Source organism: Spermophilus citellus (assembly GCF_964194105.1).
Source record: "Spermophilus citellus genome assembly, chromosome: 18".
NCBI classification, from domain to species: Eukaryota; Metazoa; Chordata; class Mammalia; order Rodentia; family Sciuridae; genus Spermophilus; species Spermophilus citellus.
Genome location: NC_138200.1, coordinates 58,237,193 through 58,262,101, shown reverse-complemented (window position 1 = coordinate 58,262,101; position 24,909 = coordinate 58,237,193). Strand labels below are relative to the sequence as shown.

At 43.0% G+C, this 24,909-nt stretch overlaps 2 protein-coding genes and 1 pseudogene across 13 annotated transcripts in view; 2 read left to right on the top strand and 1 right to left on the bottom strand.

The window, feature by feature from the left end:
• The window catches only part of ZNRF1 (zinc and ring finger 1), a 103,460-nt gene extending 102,390 nt beyond the window's left edge, over window positions 1-1,070 (bottom strand). For all 3 annotated transcript variants that reach the window (XM_081273380.1, XM_081273381.1, XM_081273382.1), the window contains exon 1: window positions 487-1,070. In XM_081273380.1, the coding sequence (XP_081129506.1) occupies window positions 487-910 (424 nt within the window). In that variant the 5' untranslated portion in view covers window positions 911-1,070. The remainder of the gene's footprint in view (window positions 1-486) is intronic.
• Window positions 1,071-1,072: 2 nt separating this feature from the next.
• On the top strand, window positions 1,073-1,794 carry LOC308637164 (annotated as a pseudogene). Its single transcript has one exon. The product of its transcript is annotated as an uncharacterized misc_RNA (transcript).
• A 9,813-nt stretch (window positions 1,795-11,607) lies between these two features.
• Window positions 11,608-24,909, top strand: part of WDR59 (WD repeat domain 59) — a 78,252-nt gene continuing 64,950 nt past the window's right edge. For 5 of the 9 annotated variants that reach the window (XR_014019575.1, XM_081273373.1, XM_081273371.1 and 2 more), the window contains exon 1: window positions 11,608-11,744. Coding sequence is in view for 5 of the 9 variants with exons in the window: in XM_081273371.1 (XP_081129497.1) it covers window positions 11,691-11,744 (54 nt within the window). In the remaining 4 variants the exon portion in view is untranslated. Of the gene's footprint in view, window positions 11,745-21,477; window positions 21,538-24,909 lie in introns of all 9 variants that reach the window. The other 4 variants (XM_081273372.1, XM_081273378.1, XM_081273375.1 and 1 more) reach the window with 4 other exon arrangements.

The window sequence follows — 24,909 nt, the reverse complement described above, 5'->3', positions numbered from 1 at the left end:
AATTGGGCACCCCCCTCTACCAACATGGTTGAGAGCACTAATGAAAGCACCACTTGCCCCCAGTTTTAATTCTTTTCACATTCTTTGTTTAGGAGACACGGGTCAAATCTATCCCCCCCCCCCCAGCACAATGCTGCAGTGGCAGAAAGCAAGCACCAAGGCTGACTTGCTGTGAGCCAGACAAAACCTCTTCCCTGAGGATGGTGATGCCAACAAATGAGACGTCAATGGGCAGGTTCCACTTTGCCTTCCACAAGTGAACACACTCTGGGAGTCCAAACACGCCCGGCTCGGCAGCCTCACAGAAAGCCTCCTTTCTAGATGGGAGGTATCCCATTCATCCTCTGGTATGGAGAACCAAAGGAAAGGCGGACACATGCAGAAGTGCGCTCCATACCCAAACCTCAGCACGCGCGAGGTTTGGGGTGCCCTGGCGCGCCCTCCCTGTACCCAACCCTCCAAGGCCTCTACCACCCGCGTACTCACCACTGTGCGAGCTGAACCACCTGGGTGCGATGTGCAGAGGTAGAGCATCCGCCAGCGAGGCTCGGGAGCCCAGGTACAGCATCCCGTCTCTATGGTGACCGCCGCCCGTCTCCTGGTAACCATTGCCGTGGGCATAGGTGGAGTCGGACGCGGACCCTCCGCCGCCGGGCGCTCTCTCGGAGTCGCCGGTCCCCCGGGAGGCGGGGGTGTAGAGGCCAAAGGGCACCCCCCCGGCCGTGCTGGGGTCCATGCCCATACCCGCCACCGAGCTGACCGAGCGGCTGCGCAACCCCATGGCCCCGCCGCCCGTCCGGTAGTGCCCAAAGTGGGGAGCCCCTCCCGGCGGGGGCACAGCGCTGTCATCGGTGGAGACCCCTGGGAAGGGGCCCCTGGAGCGGGCCGCCGTGCTCTGCTTGCCCCCCATGCTCGCCCGGGCCTCGGTGGGGCGGGATCCTAGAGGCCGAGACCCTCCCCCACTTCTCAGCTGCGGGGGGAGGGCTGGGCGAGCATAAAGGGGGAGGGAGTCAAAAAGGAGACCGGGAGGAAGAAAAGGAAAAAGCCAAAAAAAACCCAAAAAAGCAAAAAGCAGAAAAATCGCGGGGCGGAAGAGGCAGGCGGGCGTGGACCCCAAACTAAGAATTTAAAACGACCCAAGCCAAACGCATGTTTCCCCTCAAGGTCCAAAGAGGCGCAGTCCGGCGCGGGCTCCGCGCGCCACAGGCCGCCCCCGGGCTCCGAAAGCCAGGGGAGCCGCAGGGAAGGAGGGAGGGAGGCGGCGGGCGGGCGCAGGGAGGCGCCGGAGGAGGCCGCCCGCCCCACAGCAGCAGGCGGAGGAGGGCTGGGGGCGCAGGACGCGACCCCGCCTCAGGACGCGGCGACCATGGACGGCGGCCCAGAACCCTCCAGGCCTCGGGCGGGCTGCGGCGCTGGGCGGCCAGGCGGAGCTCGGGAAGCGGCGGTCGCGTCGCGTCGCGCTCTCGCCCTGGCCGCCGCCGGCCCCGCCAGCCGCGCCGCCCCGCTCGGTCCCGGGCAGCGCTCGCCGGCGCTCCTCGCCGCCGTGCAGACAATGGAGGGCGGCAGAGCGCAGGCGCGGCCCGCGCCCCCTCCCCCCCGCCCGCCGCGTTAACCCCTTCGCCGCGCCCGCGTCGCCCGGGCCGCCGACGTCCGCGCGGTCCCCACCCACCCGCCGCCCGGGCCGGCCAGGGACCGCGTGGCCTGCGCCGCGGGGCGTCGGCGGCGGGAGCAGGTCGTGGTTCCGAAGCCAGCTCTCCAGGAGTCCCCGAGAGCGGCTGATTATTCCGGGGGAACCACGAGTGGAGGAGGGGCGGCCAGGGTTTTAGGCGATGGGAAGGAAACGCCGGGAAGAAAAAAATTAGCCTGTACGCCTACCTGACTCCGAGGGTCGCGGGTCGAGCTCCCCTCCCGCACAAATCTGCCCCCACAGCACCCTCTGGTGGACGTGCCGTCCATTCTTTCGGAGGTTCTGATCCAAGGACCCCGACGTCAGGGCTTAGCATCTGTGCAAGAGAGTGAGCTGTTTGAAGGTGCAAGAGTACCTGGAGCACTAGTGAATCGGGACCCAGGGGTGGCTTTGCACACTAAGATCAGAACTTTGGGGCCGAGACAAATGAGACGATTCCTTAGCTAAAAGGTAATTCTCAAAATGTACAGGTGTAGGATAAAGAGTGAGAAGATATAGATAGGGAAATAGAAATCATGGAGCTAGGAGTGATTTTTGTCCAAGCCAGACCCCTGTTTTATTTACCATGTATTTTGACACATGCCACAAAGTAAGGACACAGTCAGTATTGAATAACTATTTGTTGACCAAATCTGCCTTTTGCAATAGAGAATCACCTTTCCATCTCGGTTGCTGTGTTTCTCACATAGACAACATTCATTCATTCATTCTTTGAACAGCTGTTTTTCTAGTGCTAAATGCTAGCTCTGAGCATCACTCATGCCTAGCCTAACTGACTTCCTGCCTCTTAAGAGCCTCCAGATACTTCCAAACCAGGGAACCCAAACAGGAAAAATATTAAAAGAAAACATAAGAGATAGGTATTGATTGTTCCAGTGTGACCAGCCTGGAAAGCAACAAGAAGATGACATTTGTAAGAAAGGAGTGCCTGGGGGTGAACAAAGAGCTCTGTATAAAAAAAGTTGAAAGTTTCGCATAAGGAATAAAAGTAAGAAGAAACAAAATAAGCCAATATCCAAGAAGTTACCTGCAAGTGTCTAAATGAGGAGTTTATGCACATTTGACATCCAAATGAGTGATCTAAAGCAAGAAAGCTTACATTTAACCCAGTTTTGTCACAGAAGACTATAAAATCAGGAATAGGTTTGGTTCAGTTCAAAAAATTAGATACTACTTCCCTAGCAAATAGGCCCCTACTTGGGAGATAAATGCACAATAAGCATCGTAACTGTCCAAGTAGCTTTTGATTTACTTATCCATACAAAACTTTTTGAATGTGATTAACAAAATATTTAGTATCTGAGTGCCAGCACTGTACTAGACTCTGGATATAAGTGAACAAGACAGATGGAATCCCTGCTGTCACAGAACTTCAGAAGAACCATTTTGCACCTACTTGGACAACTATAATCAAAGAGAAAGACAATAACAAATGTCAAAGAGAAGTGGAGAGATCAGAACCCTTGTGCCACCGCAGCAGCTTAGAAAACAGCCTGGCAGTTCCTCAAAAAAGATTAAACATAGAATTACTGTATGATCAACAAATAACCCAATCAATAAATGGACCAAGGACATGAACAGACACTTCTCAGAAGAGGATATTCAATCAATCAACAAATACATGAAAAAGTGTTCATCATCTCTAGCAATTAGAGAAATGCAAATCAAAACTAAGATACCATCTCACTCCAGTCAGAATGGCAGCCATTATGAAGACAAACAACAATAAGTGTTGGCAAGGATGTGGGGAAAAGGTATACTCATACATTGCTGGTGGGTCTGAAAATTGGTGTAGCCAATATGGAAAGCAGTATGGAGATTCCTTGGAAAACTTGCAATGGGATCACCATTTGACCCAGCTATCCCTCTCCTCAGTCTATACCCAAAGGACTTAAAAACAGCACATTACAGGGACACAGCCACATCAATGTTTATAGCAGCACAATTCACAATAGCTAAACTGTGGAACCACCTAGATGCCCTTCAGGAGATGAATGGATTTTTTTAAAGTGGCATATATACACAATGGAATATTACTCAGCAATAAAAGAGAATAAAATCATGGCACTTGCAGATAAATGGATGTTGTTGGAGAAGATAATGCTAAGTGAAGTTAGCCAATCCCCCCCCAAAAAAATGGCAAATGTTTTCTCTGATATAAGGTGACTAACTCATAGTGGGGTAGGGAGAGGAAACATGGGAAGAATAGAGGAACTCTACATAGGGCAGAGGGTGGGAGGCGAATGGAGGGGACAGGGGGTTAGCAATGATGTTGGAATATGATGGACATCATTATCCAAAGTATGAAGACATGAATTGGTGTGAACATACTTTGTATTCAAACAGAAATATGAAAAATTGTGTTCTATATGTGTAATAAGAATTGTGATGCATTCCACTGTCATGTATTTAAAAAATAAAAGCAATTAAAAAAAGAATTACTATATGACCTAGCAGTTTCACTCTTTGGTATTCTTCCAAGAGAACATACATACATAAGAAACAAGTTTGTTCAGGAATATTCACTGCAGCATTATTTGAAAGAGTCAAAAAGCGGAAACAACTTTTTGACTCTTTCAAATAATGTCCATCAACTAATAAGCAACTCAACCAAGTGTGGTATATCCACACAATGGAATATTGTTCAGCCATAAAAATAAATAGCATACCAATGCATGCTACAACATGAATTGAAAACATCATTCTAAGTAGTCAGTCACAAAAAACTGCATATTGATGCAGGCACAGTGGCCTACACCCGTAATCCCAGCGACTCAAGGTCTAGAGGCTACCCTCAGTAATTTAGTGAGGCCCTGACTCAAAATAAATAAAAAAAGGACTGGCAATGGAGTTCTGTGGTAAAGCTTCCCTGGGTTCAAACCCCAGTCCCAATAAATAATTGCTGACTAAGTGCATGAATGATTAAGTGCTATGGGAGATGAAAAGACAGGAAATGGGTACCAACACGATCCAATGATTCTGAATCAAGACCTGAAAAAACAAGTTGGAAATTAGCCAAGTGAGGAAGTAGGACAGGTAGAAAACTGTGTTTGAGGAAAAGAGTGTTCCAGACAAAGGGAACAGCATATTCAAAGACCCAGAGGTGACAATAAAGACATGTTGGAAGAAATGAAAGGTTATAGAACTGCAACAACAGTGGGGCTGGGGGTATAGCTCAGTGATAGAACACTCCCCTGGAATGCACGAGGCCCTGGGTTTGGTCCCCAGTACTTCAAGGAAAAAAAGAAAAAAATAGTTAATATGCCAGGGGCAGGCATGGATGTGGAAGGAGTGGAAGTCCTTAGTTGCCCTCCATGTAGGGATATTGAATGCAGAAATGGCCCTAGCTAGATTTGGACCTCCATTTTTTAAAAATTTGTTTTAGTTGTTGATGGACTTTTATTTTATTTATTTGTATATGGTGCTGAAAATTGAACCCAGTGCCTCGCACATGCTGGGCAAGCACTCTATCACTGAGCCACAACCCCGCCCCCATTTTTTTTGTTTTTATCTTCATACCCTCACTGATCATGACTGAGCTGCTCTGTGGCACTCCTTGGCTGTGAAATAGGGTTAACAAACTGTGGATCCCACCTATCAGGAGAAAGAGCTGATAAAATCAGTGTTGCCAAAACCCTTTGCGGATGTGCAAAATGTGCAGCAAATTTGTAGAACTATGCTGCAAAGCCCTGGTTTTAAACGTCTTAGAATAATGTAAGTTTAGGGCTTGCACAGTTCAGAAAGTAGGGGAAATGGCTTGTTAGGATCTATTCCTGGCTAGCAATGGGAAACCTGTGGCCTCTTTCCTGTTTCTAGGAGTCAGGGAATGGGGAGGGCTTTCCATGGCTTTGGAGGAGCCCCTCAACCCCACACCTCCATTGTGGGGTTGAGCCCTCAACCCTCCACATCCTGGCAGACAAAAGTCTACCAGGGCTGGGCCTGGTAGCACATGTCTGTAATCCCAGCAGCTCAAGAGGCTGAGGCAGGAGAATTGCAAGTTCAAAGACAGCCTCAGCAGCTTAGCGAGACAAGACCCTGTCTCCAAAAGAATATATAAAAGGGCTGGGGATATGGCTCACTGGAGAGCACCACTGGGCTCAATCCCTGGTATTAAAAAAAAAAAAAATGTCTACCAGGAGAAACAGCCTTTCAAGCCCTCTCAGAGCTCTTTACATCTCTATTATTTTGTTTGAAAGGGGGAAAATAAGCAGAGAGAACCAGGGCTATGAGCACCCAAAGGCACATAGCAGGAGGCTGGGCTTGTGAGCACATCTATAAATCTTCGTTGACTAAAGGAGAGAGAAATTCCTAGTGGGTTCAGGGAAGGGGTCCAGGGTTCCTGGATGTAAGGGGACTGGGGGCACAGTTAACTCTGAGGTATAATAGAAGACAGAGATAGGGAGAAAAGAACTAAAGAGAGCAAATAAAAAAATTTAAAGGAAGGAAAAAGAAACTGTAGCTGTAAATCTTCTCCCCAGACCATTTTTCTTCCAGACTGATCACTCACAAATTGCTGAGAAATCTACAAATCTTAGAGATACTGTAAATTCACTCATCCATGAAAATTACCTCATTTTGATTAAAGTTTATGTACACGGATAACCTATACAATGTATTTTCAGATTAGATAAAGCAAAGGGAGATATATTCTAAAAAAACCTACAATAGAGGCACATTCCAAACATTATCTAGAAAAGACAATATTAACTTGAAGATCCTGGGGAAGAGCAGACCACCATAAACATTTCGTGATCCATGATCAAAGAACTGAGTTCACAAGACTGGTATGTTCTGACAAACCTTCCCATGTCCATCTCTTGCAAAGTTTCCTTGAAAAGAAGAGCCTAGGACCCCAGAGCGGAGAGCTTGTCTGGCTCTCAAGATGATCTGTATTCAGCTCTAAGAATGTATTTATCTACCTTTTGCTTTCTAATAAAGTTGTTCCTCTCCCTGCTAAAACCTGATGTGCCCTTAAATTATTTTCTGTGATGTGTCAAGAGCCTAGAAGGTCTGAGTAGCAGTCTCTTCTATCTCTGGAGATGCCTCCTCCAACCCCTAACAGTGACAATTCCTCATTCTTCAGAAGAGAAAACACAGGATTGTGTTCAAATTGCATGGCTAGCTACTGATAAGAACCAGCCAGGGCCTTGGATTTCTGAGTTTGCTAGGTACCCTGTCTTCCTGTGACCTCGCTAGTGAGTGACCTTCTGAAAAGACATAATTTGGTGATAAGGGACTTCCAGTGACACCCATCCTCTGATTCAGAATATTCACCTATGAATCTTAGAGGCTCATGGCAATGAAGACACAGTCATAGAGCTCTCAATTTTGCTTCTTTGATGACAGCATCATGATATGACACTGTGGGTGGGACACAGTGTGGGTGGGAGATGAAAAGGAAGGGCTGGAAGAGGCAATTGGGGTATTATTGCTCCCTCTCCCCAAAATTCTTTACGCACTTAAGAAAGAAAACATTGAGAGAACAGAACACCAAGGACTTGAAACCCAAAGTACTTGCTGTGCCTGTGGCCCATGACAAGCAGATTTTGAGAACCAGATAAGTAAGAACAAAAGAGGTGGGAACCGGGGAGGACTGTGGAAATGCTCAGACAAGGGTGATTCTATTGGTTTTGGCGGGAAGATTATCAAGCTACATGTGGACAGAGCTTTGGAATATCTCTATTAATATCCAAAACAAGGCTCAAACTCCTAAGCAGGATACTCCTCACCACCTCTTGCCATACCAAATAGGTAAATAATACCCACACCTATTTGTTAACCACGCATTCAGCAAAGAGTTATTAAGCACCTACTACCTGCAGCCAATAGGTAAATAAGTATATGTATGGTATGTTAGATGACTCAATCTCCCTACTGCCCCCCGTACCAGAAATGGAAATTGAACCTAGTGGCCTTTACCCCTGAGCTACATCCTGAGACAGGGTCTCACTGTCTCCCAGACTGGCCTCAAATGTAAAATCCTGCCTTAGCCTCCCACGTAACTGGGATTACAGGAATGGGCCAAAATGAATTGATTAATTCATTTATTCTGATGTGCTGGCCTGAGCATGCAAAGAAAATTATTAGTTATTTTTCCTGCTCACTGCCCTGGGGCCTAGCTTGCAATCTTTTCCCTTCTTGGCACTTTGAATGAGGGTTTTTATGTCCAAAACAGTCTTTGGCCTTTCATGATGGAGAACTGGGAGAATACTGGGAGGCAGGAAGAGAAGCCATTAAAGGAACATGGAGGTCAAGACTATAGGAGTTTCTTACTGTTTCTAAGACAGGTCTGTGTTGTGGAGGTTGGTCTTGGACTCCTGAGCTCAAGCAATATGCCTATTTCAGCGTCTCTCCTGAGTGCTGTGAATATGGGGGCATGACTCAATGACACCTGGTTCAAGGAGGTGGGTTTTTTTTTTGTTTGTTTGTTTGTTTTTGTACCAGAAATTGAACCCAGGCATACTAAAGTACTCAGCCATATTCCTTTTTATTTTTTATTTTGAGACAGGGTCTTGCTAAGTTACTTAGGACCTCACCAAGTTGCCCAGGCTGACCTCAAACTTTTAATCCTCCTGCCTCAGTCTCCAGTCACTGGGATTACAGGAGCGCACCACCATACCTGGTGAGGAGCAGTTTTTTTTTTTTTTTTTTTAAGGCTCCCATGTGTGAGAAAACGAAAGAAAGCAAGGGACTTTTTCAGGAGAATAACTTCCAAGTCTATATTTCCTTCTAGATGTTAACAGTTAGAAGCAACGACTTTGAATTACTTTTGAAATTATTTTTGATTGCATGGATGTTGGTTCTGACCTCTATCTGGGGTCATGACTTTATATGCTATTTACATTCATTCATTAGACAAATATTCATGGAGCAGATTGTATATGCAGTCATCATGCAGGACCCAACAAAACGGACCTGGTTCTTGCTCTCCTGAAGCTTGAAAATAATAAATAAAAAATATTGGGGGCTGGGGATGTGGCTCAAGCAGTAGCGCGCTCGCCTGGCATGCTCGTGGTTCTGGGTTCAATCCTCAGCACCACATACAAATAAAATAAAGATGTTATGTCCGCCTAAAACTAAAAAATAAATATTAAAAAATTCTCTCTCTCTCTTTAAAAAAAATGAATTGTGGTTTGTGTTTTGAAGCAGCACAGTGCCATGAGAGAGTTAATTGGGGGAACAGTGTTATATTTTGGGGAACACATCTTGCACCTCACACTTCAAGGTCTTTGTTCTCACCCTTAATGCTGAAGTATTTTTTTTACTGTACCCTGTCAAAATCTTAGTACTATACTAAAAAGCTCAAATGTCACCTTCAAGATGTCATTTTAGTCCCCCATTTAGGTTATTCCCTCCTGACACATTGCTTGCAAGTCTATTATAATGTACAATTCATTCTGCCAAGTATGTACCTATTGTAGAGGGACTAACTGTTCCAGTTTTCCTGCTATTGAAGGGTTTTCTGGAATGCAGAATTCTTGCCTGGACACAGTGCTAACACCTAGAAAGTCCCAGGTAAACAGGAGAGAGATAATAGTCACCCTAATCCATGGACAAGCCTGTCTTCCCCTTTATATCCAATGCTCAAAGGAGGAAGGAGGACACATCTTCTCTCTATTCATGCTATGACTTGAACTTAGAAATAATGGTACTATTGGCAGATACACTGGTATATACCTGTAATCCCAGTGACTTGAGATACAGTGGTATATACCTGTAATCCCAGTGACTTGAGATACAGTGGTATATACCTGTAATCCCAGTGACTTGAGATACAGTGGTATATACCTGTAATCCCAGTGACTTGAGAGGACGAAGCAGAGGATCACAAGTTTGAGGACAACTGGAGAACTTAGAGAGGTCCTAAGCAATTTAGTGAGATTCTTCCTCAAAATAAAAAAGGGCTGGGGAGCTGGGTGCAGTGGTGGTGGCGGCGCACGCCTATAATCCCAGTGGCTGGGGTGGGGGGGGGGATGAGACAGGAGGATTGAGTTCAAAGCCAGCCTCAGCAAAAGTGAGGGGCTAAACAACTCAATGAGACCCTGTCTCTAAATTAAAAAAAAAATACAAAATGGGACTGGGGATGTGGCTCAGTGGTCGAGTGGCCCCTGAGTTCAATCCCCAGTACCACAAAACAAACAATCAACAACAACAAAATGGGGCTGGAGATATAGCTCAATGGTAAAGAACTCCTTGGTTCAATTCCTAATACCAAAAACAACAACAACAACAACAACAAACAACAACAAAAAACCCAACACACAAAAATCCCAATTGTAATACTAACAACAACAATAATAAAAATTTAAACTTGAGTGCCAAGCAACTTACAAAAAACAAATGAGGTTAAGTAATTTTCCATTAGTAGGGAAACTAAGAGTAAACCAGTTAAGCCAGGATGAGAAGGTGGGACCAAAGAGGAGGATTTAATTACCATTTATGTTAGCACAATGCTTCTCAAACTTTTTTGATCTCATGATCCTTTTATAGTCTCAAAAATTATGAGGGCCCCTCAAAACGTTTATGTGGTCTCATTTATTGACAGTAATCATTAGGAATTAATTCTGAAAACGAAAAAATTTATTTATTTATTTTTTGGTACTGGGGATTGAACTCAAGGTCACTGTACCACTGAGGTACATCCCCAGCCCTTTTTGTTTTTTTGAGACAGGCTCTTCTTAAATTGCTTAGGGCCTCAGTAAATCGCTGAGGCTGTACTTGAACATGAAATCCTCCTGCCTTACCCTGCTCAGTGGCTGGGATTACAGGCATGAGCCACGACTTCTGCCAATCATTATGTTTCAACATTAATTCACATTAATAATACATTTTTGGGGGGGGCACTTAACCACTGAGATACATCCCCAGCCCTTTTTTACTTTTAGTTGTCAATGGACCTTTATTTTATTTATTTATATGTGGTGCTGAGAATCGAACCCAGTGTCTCATACATGCTGGGCAAGCACTCTGCCACTGAGCCACCACCCCAGCCCCCATTTTGTATTTTTTGTTTTGAGACAGGGGCTCGCTAAGTTGCTGAGGCTGGCTTTCAACTTGCGACCCTCCAGTCTTAGCCTCCTGAGGCTAACAATAAGTTTTATTTTCTAATTTGTTCTAATTAGACAGTAGACATACTGTACACAAATGGAGCACACCTCCTCATTCCTCTGGCTGTACATGGTCACTCCAGTAGTGTAATCATACACGTACACAGGGTAATAAGGTCTTTCTCATTCTACAGTCCTTCCTATCCCCACAGCTCCGCCCCTCCCCTCTACACAACCCGAAGTTCCTTCATTCTTCCCCATAATAATATATTTTAAATGAATAATAACTTTATTTTCCAAGACTAAATATGTTAGCTAAAAGTATGGCAAACCTTTTGTTTTGTTCCATGAAGCCTCCAAAAAACTCCACTGTGCACTGGTGCGGTAAGACTATGAAAATTGTTTTTCCTTCAGAGACCCCCAGAAAAGGTCTTGAAGACCCTGCTGTAGTTTTTGAAACAATAAATCACGCATTCAGTCTTTTCAAAACCTTAATGACAGGCATCAGAAAAAAACCGGTATCTTCGGTTTGTACTAATGTTGGGTATTGGTTTGTAGACTGGATCTGGGAGAATGCCCCAAGCACCAGCGAGAAAAGTAGTAAAACCAAGCAGCTCCTCTGCCTAGGTTACCCGCGCTGCGCTCGACCTTGGACTACAATTCCCGGCAGGGCTCGCGGCAGGGGCGTGTCCTAAGCCTCGGCCGGGGGGCGTGGATGACGCAAACTGATGACGGAAACGAGTGGGGTGCGCTTATTTTGGGCAGCTTGGTGCCACAATTGGAGGAGACGGAAGAAGGGGCGGAGCCTGTGTTTGGGTCAGCCAATGGTTTGCCATCAGGCGGAAGAGGGGAGCGGGGCGTGGCCAGGCCGACTAGTAGACGGCGTGGGATTTGGGGGAAGAGAGTTTAGAGTGTGGGGGCGTCTGTTTTGCGTCCACCGTGGCTGGGAGAGGGAGATGGCAGCTCGATGGAGCAGCGAGAATGTGGTGGTGGAGTTCCGCGATTCCCAGGTGAGCTGGCGGGTGGCTAATGGAGCCGTCTGGGCATGCGCCCTCCTGGGTTCCCTTCCCCCACACTGCTGCACCTGCGGAGACCCCTGGCCCTGTCGGGGGAGATGAGCTGCGGGGTGCTCTGGAGCTGTCACACTCGAGCGGGCTAGGGGAGACTTGATGACCCTTGAGGGCGGTTGGGATGGGCACTGACGGGATTCCCCGCGGGCTTCTGGCGAGTGGGGACTGCCTTGGGACACTGAGGCTGAGATTGCGCGCGAGTGAGTGGGAGGCTTTCCCACGCGCAGGGTGGTTTGCTAGGAGGGTCCGCTTCCCTGGTCCAGGGCCTCTCTCGGTGACTTCGGCCAAGTTGCAGAACTTCTCTGAGCCTCAGCTGCGCAGACTTAGCCCGGCCTCACAGTATTTTGGGGTGGATTCGATGAAATACTGCTTGTAAAGTGTCATGCTCTAGTAATGGAAAATAGCGTGTAGTGGACAGAAGTGTACACACTACACGTATTGCTCGGGTTCACGAATCTTTACAGTCTTTACGTGGTCATTACCCGTTGCACCGACAGTTTTCTTACCTGTAGAAGGGATCATCATATTTACCTCACAGGGTGGGCGTGAGGATTTTATGGGTTGCACCTTTAGAAAGTGTGGCAGAGTGACAGGCACATGGCAAGCCTCAAGAGACGTCAGCACTTATTGAGGAGTTTTACTACTATTCTATAACGTGCCTTCTATATGCCAAGTCTTGTGCTAAGTGATTTATCTATATATGTGTCATCCCTTTATTCCAAAAAGGAAAGCTGATGCCTGTTTGGCTAAGGCTTCGCAAAATATGGCAGATGTCATTGAAATTTGGACCCAGGCTCTAACCACAGGGCTCCTGTTCCGCTTATTATACCATTTTCCCTCATAGTAAGTAGCTCAGAACCTGAACTACCTCATAAGTATCATGACCCCCTTCCCTAGTACTAAGAGCCACTCTTGGTGATTCTTTCCGCTTATTCAGTATTTATTGGATACCTTCTGTCTGCCAGAATTGTTTTCACTCATTTATTCAACAAGGATTGGTTTATGGAGTGCCTATTAGTTGCCCGCTGTGCCAGACTCTATGTTAGTTTACATTGAGATATATCTGGATTACAGTAAGTGGGTGGTGTGTTTTCTTTCTAAAATTTTATCTGTCTTTTGCCCTAAAGATTAATGCATGGAGGAGCCACCCACCATTCTGTTCTGCAATGCCATCTGATAAGCAGCCCCCATGGAGAATTTGACCATTATTGGGATTTGGATTAAGGGATCTTGAAGCACTTTGCAGTGTCAGCAAAATATCTTTGTGAGTCCTGCTCTCCCAAGTGAGGTGCCAAATTCCTAGAGAAAAAGAGCCATATTGCTGTTACCCTTCTTGTTAATTGCTTCCACTGGGGACTAGGACAGAGCAGAATCATATGGAGAGTGTCTGAGCCTGCTAATTTGGAAGATACTAATCTGCAAACCCTTTAATTCTCACAGAACCCAGGTAGTCTCGCCCCTCCTTAATAGAGATGTAATTCAGGAGACCTGCAGAGAGGGTGCTGACATATATATTAGAATGCTGTGAAGTAGAAGCAAATAATTAAACATAAACAGCAGTTGTCATAGGAAGAGAACTAAGTAAATTGGATAATTTTAATTGCCTTATGGGAGTTTCTGTTTTTCTGATTTTTCTATTTAGTTGAAAGGGTACATCTGTACTGTGAATTAGCATGGTGTTGTGGTTGGATTGGGAGAGACAGGGACCCATTTTATAAATTATTTCAACAACTTAAAAGGGCTGTGGCTGTGGCTCAGTGGTAGAGTGCTTGCCTAGCATGTGTGAGGCACTGGGTTCGATCCTTAACACTATATATAAATAAATGAATAAAATAAAGCTCCATTCATATAAAAATATTTTTAAAAATAATTTTAAAAAAAAGACTGTGTCTTGTTAAGTTGCCCAGACTGGCTTTGGACTTGTGATCCTCTGGCCTCAGCCTCCCAAATTTCTGGGATTACAGGTGTGGGCCACCAGGTGTGCACTACGAAGCCTGGTAGTTTTCACCATTTTTCAGCAACCATTTTCATTTCTCTATATTGTAGTCTAGTCTTTCTGAGGTATTCTTATAATGAAATTTTTTTCCCAGTACTGGGAATTGAACCCAAGAGCAATTCTGCCTTTGAGCTACATCTTCAGCCCTGTCTTTTCTCTTGTTTTGTTTGAGACAGGGTATCATTAAGTTGCCCAGACTGACCTGGTGTTTTGATCCCTCCTGCCTTAGCCTCTAGGGTTGCTGGGATTACACGTAGGCATCCTTGTGCCTGGCTTAAAAATAATTTTTGAAAATTATAACTTTACATTTTTCAGAGGACAATCCCAGACTTAAAGATGGCACTGCACCCAGTAATGCCCAGTAATGATTTGTTTTTTTATTAGAGCAAAAAACAGTTTTTATCTTCCTGGATGAGTTGTACAGAAACTAACAAGTCACTAATCATCAGGGAATATTTTCTGCTGAGATGATTCATTTTCAATTTTGAGGAAGCAGGAAAAATTAAGAAAAAATATTAGAGGGTATGTTTATGAACATTGGGTATGGATATTTTTCTAAGGAGGATGCAGAAACACAATCCATAAGTTAAATTGCATAAAGACAATGAAAAGCTTTGTTTTTTACATAAAACATATGTAACCAATACAGGATTAAAATCAAGAAAAAATTTCATACTTTTCTTAATCTTTAAGAAAGCGATAGCTCAACTTAAGAAGTACACAAGACATAAGCAGGTATTTCATAGAAGAAACATGCATTTCCAATTAAACATGAAAATGTATTCACTTTCATCAGTCATCAGAAAAATACAAATTAACCTCCCAAATTACAGATCATTTCATATGTACCAGATAGGTAAAAAATTAATGGACAACAAGACTGATATGGGCAAAAAGTTTTGTTTTGTTCACTGCTGGATCCATAGTGCCCGGCATACAGTAGATTTATCAATAAATATTTGTTGGAAGGATGAAAAATTTAAATGTCAGATAATATTGAGTGCTGATGAAGGTATGGACCAACTCATTAATCACTACTTCTAGAAGTATACAATTTAACCACTTTGAGAAACAGCTTGACATTTTCTGGTGAGGTTGAAGAATATGCTCATCTGAGAACCCAACAATTCTACTCATATGCAAATACCATCTTCACAGTATTATCATCTATAATTTAAAAAACTGGAAACAACCCAGATGTTTAATGACAGTGAGATAGATCAGTTGTGGCATGGTCGTACAATGGAATATTACCTCAGAGCAAAACAAGTAAATTACAACCTATCCACCTGGTTGAACTTCAGAATCAATGTGTGTGTGTGTCAGGGGCGGGGGTGGGGTGGGGGGGGAAGCAAGTCACAAAAGAATTCACAGCATAGAATTCCATTTGTATAATGATCAAAAACAGTCACAGTAAAACAAAATATTATGTATGTGTATAGTAAATCTATAGAGAAAAACAAGAAAATTATCCAAAATTTAATGCAGTCATGAACTCTAAAGGATCTTAGGGAGAAATATATTCTGGGAAACACAGCATTCAGGCATTAAAAATAACCAGAATGGTCTATTCTGTTAGCCAAATGGAGAGTACATCTTTTTTTTTTTTTTTTTTTTTTTTTTGGTGTGTGCTTGGGATCAAAGCCAGGATCTTATGTGTGCTAAGCATGCACTTTTCACTGAGCTATATCCCCAGCCCATATTATTTTGTACATGGTATCAGAATACTATATATATGTGTGTGTGTGTGTGTGTGTGTGTGTGTATAAGATATATTACATAAAAAATTTTTTTAAGGAGAAAGATTTTAAAATGTCATTAGGACAGGTGCAGTGACATATGCCTGTAATCCCAGCCTCCTGGGAATCTGACACAGGAGTAGGACAGTTCAAGGCCAGCCTGGGCAACTTAAGGAGAACTTGTCTCAAAATAAAAAAATTAAGGAATGGGTATGTAGCTCAGAGATGAGTGTTTGCCCAGCATGTAAGAGTCCCTGGGTTCAATTGCTAGTATCACTAAAAAACAAACCAATCATTAAATTATCACATGACACTCCATAAATTTGTGTAATTTTTATGATTTTATTTATCAGTTAAAAATTTTTTTAAATATTTATTTTTTTAGTTGTAGATGGACATAATACCTTTGTTTTATTTATTCATTCATTTTTATGTGGTGCTGAGGATCGAACCCAGGGCCTCACACATGCTAGGTGAGTCCTCTACTGCTGAACCACAATCCCCGTCTCTATCATTTAAATTTATAATTTTTTTTTGTACTGGGGATTGAACTCAAGGGTAGTTCACCACTGATCTACATGCCAGTCTTTTTTATTTTGAGGCAGGTCTTGCTAAGTTACTAAGTATGAGTGTGATCCTCCTGCCTCAGCTTCCCAATTGCTGGAATTATAGGTGTGCACCAACACACCTGGAAAATCAGGAAAATAAAAGGAAAAAGCTAATAAAACAGTTCATGACACAACAACAAAAACAACAATTTAAAAAAAAACCCACTTTGATCCTTGGTTTCCTGGTTTTACTTAAAATTTGATTTGAAAACTATATAGCGATTGAGGAGCATAGTAGATATATTCTTGGTTAAAGTGACTATTAAGATGCAAATGCTGGGCTGGGGTTGTAGCTCAGTGGTGGAGCACTTGCCTAGCATGCATGGCCTCATGTTTTTATTTTTATGTGGTGCTGGGTTTGATTCTCAGCACCACATAAAAATAAAGATATTGTGTCCATCTATGATGAAAAAAAATATTTAAAAAAATGTGAATGCTGCGAATTTCTTGTTTTCTAGAAAGTACCATGACGATGCAGTCATGATGGGAGGGAGGAGCATAGCATAGTGTAGAGTTTAAGGATTTGGATCTAGAGTGCTTGGTTAGGGCTCAGGTAGTGTCACCTGTCTGCCATGGGATTGTGGCTAACTTATTTCCTAAGCTTCAGTTTCTTCATCCACAAAACAAGGGTAATATAGTCCCTGCCTGTGACAGGGGTTCCCCAGACCACCTCCAGGAGGATTCACAGTTGGATTTGCAGTTATGACTTATTATAAAGAAAGGATACAAAGTAAAAATTAAAGGAAAAACCTCATGGGGTAAGGACTGGAGAAGACCAGGCATGAACTTCCCAGAGTCCTCACAGTGGAGTCACACAGGACATGCTTGATTCCTCCAGCATCCAGCTGTAGCAACACACACGAAATGATGCCTATTGGGGAGGTTCATTAGGGACTCAGTATCCAAGGTGTTTTGGGGGGGCCTGGTAATACAGGCACCGCTATTTAGCATATACCAAGATTCCAGACTCCCAGAAGGAAAGCAGGTGCTCCGTGGGTTTGTACCTACAGTTTAGGCATAGAAAGCCACTTTTATCAGTTAGGGATTGGTGTGAACACTTCCGTAATTCAGGATCAGGTTCTCAGACTTTAGCCAGCAGCTGCCCTGCAAGCAGGCCTTTGCAAGAACAGCACCCTCAGGCCTGCTGTGCCTGCTCCTTCTCCAAACTGCTGTGCATAGTTGCTATGAGAAACATCAATGCCAAGCAGTTAGCACAGTGCTCAGCATATATTAAGTGCTTGATTGATACATGTTATTATTATTATTAAAAAAACAGATCTAAGGAGGCAACAGATGTAGCCTGATAAAATAGACTTAAGGAGATGAGACTTTAGAAGATATCTCATCTCCTCTCTTATTTACAGATGAGGAGCCTGAGCCTCACAAAGATGAAGCGTTTTATCTCCTGATACCCAGTGTGTGCCATTTTGGTTTGTGAGGAGATGAGGATGTTCCCATTTTATTTATGTTTTATTTTTTTTTTTAAAGAGAGAGTGAGAGAGGGGAGAGAGAGAGAGAGAGAGAGAGAGAGAGAGAGAGAGAGAGAGAGAGAGAGAATTTTTAATATTTATTTTTTAGTTCTCGGCGGACACAACATCTTTGTTGGTATGTGGTGCTGAGGATCGAACCCGGGCCGTACGCATGCGAGGCGAGCACGCTACCGCTTGAGCCACATCCCCAGCCCAGGATGTTCCCATTTTAAAGGGGGAGGTTTCCCAAGCATCGAGTCTCTTGTGGAATGTGTGAACCAGATCTTTGGTTAGGCAGTTTGTAGTAAGCATTAGACAAGGATGGCTCAAAAGCAGTTTGGCAGCAGTGTCTGTCTCTCTAATTTACATAGAGATTGAATCTTGTCATTTGAAATGGTCTGATCCTTTTTCTATCAGTGAGTGTCAGCTGTGGTGTAGGAGAACTGATAAATGCCTACATTAGAGTCTTTGCTGAGGCCTGTGACAAACTGATACTAGGGGAACTGACCCAGCTGTGATTTGCATTGATTGGATGTATAACCAGTTGCATAGTTTGGAAGGATGAACTGGCTAAGTGCTTTCTTTTCCTTTTTTTTTTTTTTTTTTTTAAATTTGAATGGCTCTTTTTTATTCAGCTGTTTTATGTGTGTGTGTTTGTGTGTGTCTACCTACATCTAATATATATATATATATATATATATATATATATTAGTTGTAGGTAGACACAATATCTTTATTTATTTATATGTGGTGCTAAGGATTGAACCCAGGGCCTCCCACATGCTAGGCGAATGCTCTATCCCTTAGCCACAACCCCAGCCCCTCAGTTGGGTTTAAAAGAGGAAGAGTTGATTTGTTTCCTAGTCCCTTCAAATAAACAAACCCTAGATTTTATTCTAGAGATAACAAGTTCTCTATGGAGAGGCGTTCTTTTGCATTGGATCAGGGTAGAAAGATACTCCTAGGAAACTGTGTGATGAATTCTTCCCAGAGAGATCGACTTTCCAACAGAACCATTTGTGTTTGTGCCAAAATTTAACTGTAAGTGCAAAAATGGATTTTGTAATGCAATCTATCTCTAAGTTCATGTCACTTGACTATTATAAAGTAAGTATCTGTGGGCTGGGGTGTAGCTCAGTGGTAGTGCACTTTCCTAGCACATGTGAGGCACTGGGTTTGATAATCAGCACCACATTAAAAAAATAAATAATTTTTTAAAAATTAAAAAAATAAAGTAAGTATCTGTTATTTTTTAAAAGATGAAAATGTTAAAGTGTGAGTTTTTTTGGTAACAGCTGTTTTGAGCTATCATTCACATACAGTTCATCTGTTTCAAATGTACAATTCTATGGGTTTTAGTTTATTCACTGAGTTTGCAACCATCATAACAGTCATTTTTAGAACATATTCATCCCCCCAATATGAAACCCTGTACCCTTTAGCCATTACTTTCTAATCCTCTGGCACCCCAGCCCTAGGCAACAACCATTAATCTACTTTACGTCTTTGTAGATTTTCCTGAGTTTCATTTTAATGGACTCATATAATACATAGTCATTGTGATGGTCTTCTTTTACTTAGTTTTTTCCAAGGTCTATCTATGTTGTAGTATGGATCAGAATGTTCTTCCTTTTCATAAGTCAGATCCATTGTTTGGATATACCACACTTCATATGCCCATTTGTCAATTCTTGGACATTTACTTTATTTCTACTTTTGGGGTATCAGGAATAATGCTTCTATGAATATTCACGTTCAGGTTTTTGTGTCCCATAAACTTCATTGCCTTGTACTAGCAGACACTGCTGCACACCATGTGCTAAGCATTGAACTAATAAATTCACACTCAAGGAAATTGCAACCTAATGGAGGAGACGTATCAGGAAATAGACAATATTGTAGATCGTAAGTGCTATGTAAAGAAAAGTCCTGGATATTGTGGAAGCACAGAAGAAACTGCTAACTCATGCTGGGTGTCAGCAGAGATGGTCCATTGAAACCTTAGAAGAGTCTGAACTAAATATCAAAAGATAAGGAATTGATCAGGTAAAGAATGGAGGGGCAGAACTGAATGGTTCTCAAAGTGTCTGGAAGGGTTTGAGATGAGGAGCTTCCATTTGATTTCAGTCAAAGTAAAAAGCCAACAGAGTTTTGTTGTTGCTGCTGTTGTTGTTTGTTTATTTTGGGGGGCAATGAATTGATATAATTAGAACTCTGTGTTTAGAAGGTTTAGCATTAGAACAGAAAAAGAAAGGGGATAGTAAAAGGACAGTTTGGAAATTGTTGCTGTAGACCAAGCCCTAGGCCAATGTGAGTAGAGAGAGAAGAGACCTAGAATGCCTTTGAAAACTATTTTTAGATTATAAGATAATATGTATATGTAAATAATATAAAAATATAGACTCATGTAGAAAAATAAAATTAAAAACCTGTAGTAACAACTACCTTTAAAAATTAAAAAAAAATAAATTGTATTATAAATTGACAATCAATAATTCTGTATATTAGTGGGGTATAAAATGATAGTATGATTTATGGATACAGTGTGGAATAATTAAATTAATTAATGTTTCTGGGAACAAGTATCTTTTAAACACTTTGATATACTTTTCGTATTTTTCTTAAGAATATATTTACAAGTAGGCAATTTAAATTTTAGTCTGTAATCAGGTATAAAATACTACTTTTATTTATTTCTATAACCTAATGTAAACTGCAGCAAACTAGTCTTCTATAGGCTGGTAGGAAAGTTACTGCTCAGGATCTCTTTCTTTCTTTGGTACCAGGGGCATGCTTAACCACTGAGCAACACTCCCAGCCCCTTTTATTTTTAAATTTTTTTAATTTAATTTTTTAATTTTGAGACAAGGTCTCACTAAGTTGCTTAGAGTCTTGCTAAATTGCTGAGGCTGGCCTCAAATTTACAATCCTCCTTCCTCAGTCTCCCAAATCACTGGGATTATAGGTGTACACTACTAGACCCAGCCAGGTTCCCCTTTCATGCAGTGGGATCAAAGAAACGTTTCTCAGCCCTTCCCCATCTGGTGCGCTGAGTGTGGTGAGGATGGGGGTGGAGGTGGGGGGCATAGAGGGAGTGGGTGGTAGTGGTGGTGGTGAGAATCTGGGTGTGATGGGGTGGGGGTGGGGGTAGACTTCTGTCCCCATGGAGCACCTTTTCTCTGGTCAAACACTTACCTCTGTCCATTCCCCTTTGAGACAGCCTAGCATAATCCTCTTAATGTGCTCCTACAAATATAGTGGTAGCTTGTTTTTTTTTTTCTAGGGTAAGGATGGGGAAAATCAGTTAGGTGGTTCTGGGGTGGTGGTGGTTTTTTCTTTTTTAAAATAATTTCCCCTAATATGGTGAGTTATGATACTCTGCAGTTTTGGCTGATGCATTTTTTTGTGTGTGTCATTAAAGCATTAAAAATGCTTCTGGAATATTCCATCGTATAAGATATATGTGATGTAGATAAGATGAAATAAGCTGCTTTGTGCATAAAATGCTGTATTTCTGATAGATTTTAGAGGTGACTCTATTGGGTTAAAGGACATAAATTTTTTGAATTATTGTCAGATCATGCGTTGTTAGTGTTCTGTCACTGCATATCACAAGTTTAGCACCTTCAAACTACACTACTTACTAGTTCACAGTTCTGTAGGTCAGAAGTCTGGGCACTGCATGACTCACTCTCTTTGTTCAATGTCTCTCAGACCAAATCAAGGCATCAGCCAGCTGTGTTCTCACTTGGAGGCTACACTTAAGAAGAATCCACTTCTAGGCTCCTTCAGTTTGCTGGAAAATCCTGATTTGAGGGATAGTAGGATTGAGACTTCTGTTTTCCTCTGGTTGTTATGTAGAGGCTGGTTGCTGTCAGCTCAGGCCTTGCTGTGTGACCACTCCTACTTCTGAAGCCAGCGGTGAGCGGCCCCCTCCCTTCCCATTTCTGACTTCCAGACCTAAGTTTAAATGACTGATGAGATTAGGTCTCTCAGTCTTCCCTTCCTTCTCAGAGCTTTGCATTAGCCCAAATAGAAAGTCTGTACTTATTAAACAATAGCTCCCTATTCTGGGTTTCCTCATCTTGCCCCTGGTGACTGCCAGTCTGTTTTCTGTTTTTATGAACTTGTCTGTTTTAGTTGGATTCACACAGTATTTGTCTTTATTTATTTATTTATTTTTTTTTTTGCAGTGCTGGGAATTGAACCCAGGGCCTTATGCATGCTAGGCAAGTCCTCTACCACTGAGCTGCATCCTCAGCCCTTTTTAAAATTTCATTTTGAAATGAGATCTTGCTGAGTTGCAAGTGCTGGCCTTGAATAACATTTAAAACTGTCCTGCCTCAGCCTTCTGAGTAGCTGTTGTTATAGGCATATGCCACAATGCCCAACATGTTTGTCTTTTTGGTTTTGCCTGTTTCACTTTGCATGTTTTAAGATTCATCCATTGTGTAGTATGCATCAGACTTTCCTTCCTTTTTAAGACTGAATAATATTCTATTGTGTATTATACCACACTTTATTTTTACCCACATTCATCCATCTTGAACGTTTGGGTTGTTACAGGTCTATTTTGAGGTCAGCTGATTTGTGACCTTAATTTATGCTGCCACAATCCCTTCGCAGCAGTACCTAGATTGTGTTTTATTAGCACTGAAGAGCAGAGAGGAGGTGTGTGTACACCAAGGGCCCAGCATCCTGGGGGCCATGTTAGGATTCTGCCTATCATATTCCCTCTGGAAAGATCACACTGGACCTTTGTTCACTGCACAGCGCTGAGGTAGTAATCTCCTCCCAGGTAGAGACTGCTGCACACATCTTGTAGACCACATTGTGCTTTGTGAAACTGGTCTGTTCCTGGCAGAGGCACGCAAGAGGATGAGAGTTTTTTTAAGGATTTTAGATTTCTGGAGCCTAGCCAGTGTGCAAGAACTAAAATTACTCTTCAAAAGTGAAAACAATACGATCTGGACAATATAGACAGCCTGTCAACTGTACAGTCAAAAATGTCTAGATTTGCAAAGGAACAGGAACAATTCACCTGTGTCAAAAGAAAGCAGATAATAGGAACTGATAAGGAGATACCTTGGATGTTAGATTTCAAGTACAAAGATTATATATCAACAACTATTGTGGAGAAATTTAAGGTCCTGTTACAAATGCAGGACGTGATGTTTTTCGAGATGAGGGAAACCCTGAAAAATTACCTAAAGGAAATGCTAGTAAAAAGTGAGATATCTGAAACAAAAGATACAAAGCACTGTGGTAGCAGGGAAGAGTGGCAGGAAGCAAAAGATTTAGCTTCACCAAAAACACAGTTGAGGGAACAAGAAGAAAAAAATTCTAAATTCGCTGAGTGTACTGAAAACTTATCTTTTAGAAACGAGGAAATAGACAAGCCGATTTGTAAATGGGACAAAGCCAAGATGTCCACTAGCAATCAAGGGAAGGAATTATTCCAGAATGAACCCCAAAGTTACCAAGCCATTGGAGGGATGGCAGAAGCCTCAGATATGAACGATGACACATGTAGAAATGGCAGTCACCACATACAACTGCCTGACAAAGAGAAGCCAAAGCATAGGGAGGGTGGAGCAGTAAAAGCAATGGAAGAAGAAAACCTCCAGATCCTCAGTAACAAAGAGAAGACTGTCAAAGCATCAAGAGAAGAAGAAACTCTGATGGATGAAGGAGCCGTGCTCACCCTGGCTGCAGACCCTCTGGCATCAGCCACCTTGGAAGTAAGTAAGCAGTGGGGCGACATCTTCAACATTTTGAGAGAAAATGGCTTTGAACCTGAGTTTCAGTGTGAGGTCCATTTAGCATTTAAATGTGATGATGAGATGAAGACATTTTCAGACCTGCAAAGTTTACGACAATTTACCAGCCAAAAACCTGTCATAGGAGAATTACTGAACCCGGTACGCCGACAGAAGGAAGAACCAAATCGAGAAGGAGGATATGGGATCCCCGTAAAAGGGAGTAACGCTCTAGTAAATTCAAAACATGAAGCTGGAGGAACAGCAAGTGATGGCTTGCATTTCTTAATCACCAAAGAGGTAAAAGTCACTACGCCAGAAGTGAAGAACTTAGAGACTCGGGAGGAAGAGTTTTCGGAGTGGAAGGATAAAGGAATCCCTACCTTTGAGGTGACAGGAAAGACTCAGAGACCCACAAGGAAGACATCTTTTATGTGAGGGTAGAAGAGGAAGAAGGGGCCTGTGATGTGGAAGAGGAGGGACAAGAGGAGATGGAAGAAGAGGAGACCTCTGGGGAAGAGGAGGAGTGGTGGGAGGAGGAGGAGGAGGAGTGGTGGGGGAGGAGGAGGAGTGGTGGGGGAGGAGGAGGAGTGGTGGGAGGAGGAGGAGGAGGAGGAGTGGTGGGAGGAGGAGGAGGAGGAGTGGTGGGAGGAGGAGGAGGAGGAGTGGTGGGGAGAGGAGGAGGAGAGGTGGGAGGAAGAGGAGGAGGGCGAAGATGACTCAATGTTATGTGAGAAACGGACTCAACCTGTCACCTTGTTCCTGCGACAAGTGTGTTGGGAAAGATGGGAGCTGATGAAGAGATTATGGTGTTCAGTAAGGTATGGAATTCTGAGAATGAGGAGGAAGAGGAAGTAGGTGGGTTTTTTATGCAGAAGATTCTTCAAACACAAACATCCAAAGTGGGAGACCTAATCCAGGAAATGGAAACAAACTATAGAACAACTGTGATTGGTGTCCTCAGAGAGATGGGAGAAGAGATTGGAAAAATTAAAAAATGCCTTCCAGATATCTTGGAAACTAAGAATTCAATAGATGATCTGAGGAGTAGAATAGACATCCTTGAAGAAAGACTGCAATCTAGATGATGAAATGGCACGATTCTCTAGGGATATCATACACATTGTGGCCAATCAGATAATAAATTAATGCTAAGGGAGAGGGAGGATAGATTAAAAAGTGCCAACATCCATTTGATAGGAATCTCAGAAAAAGAGAGTGAAAGAATGAAGCAGAGGACATTCTTCAGGAAATAATTGAAGAAAATTTTCCAGAGCTTCGGGATTCTAGTTTTGGGATAGTGAGTGCTCACCAGATCCCCAGCATGATTGACAAAAACAGACTCACTCCGAGACACATCTTGGTAAAGTTTTTGAATTGTAGTGATAGAGAAAATCCTAAAGGCTTCTAGAAAGAAAAAAGAAAACACCTACAGAAAGGCTTTCGCCCAGAATCCTGTATCCAGCCAAATTGGCATTTGATTTCCAGGGTGTTAAAACAAAGATATTTTTTGATATGGAAGAATTTAGGAAGT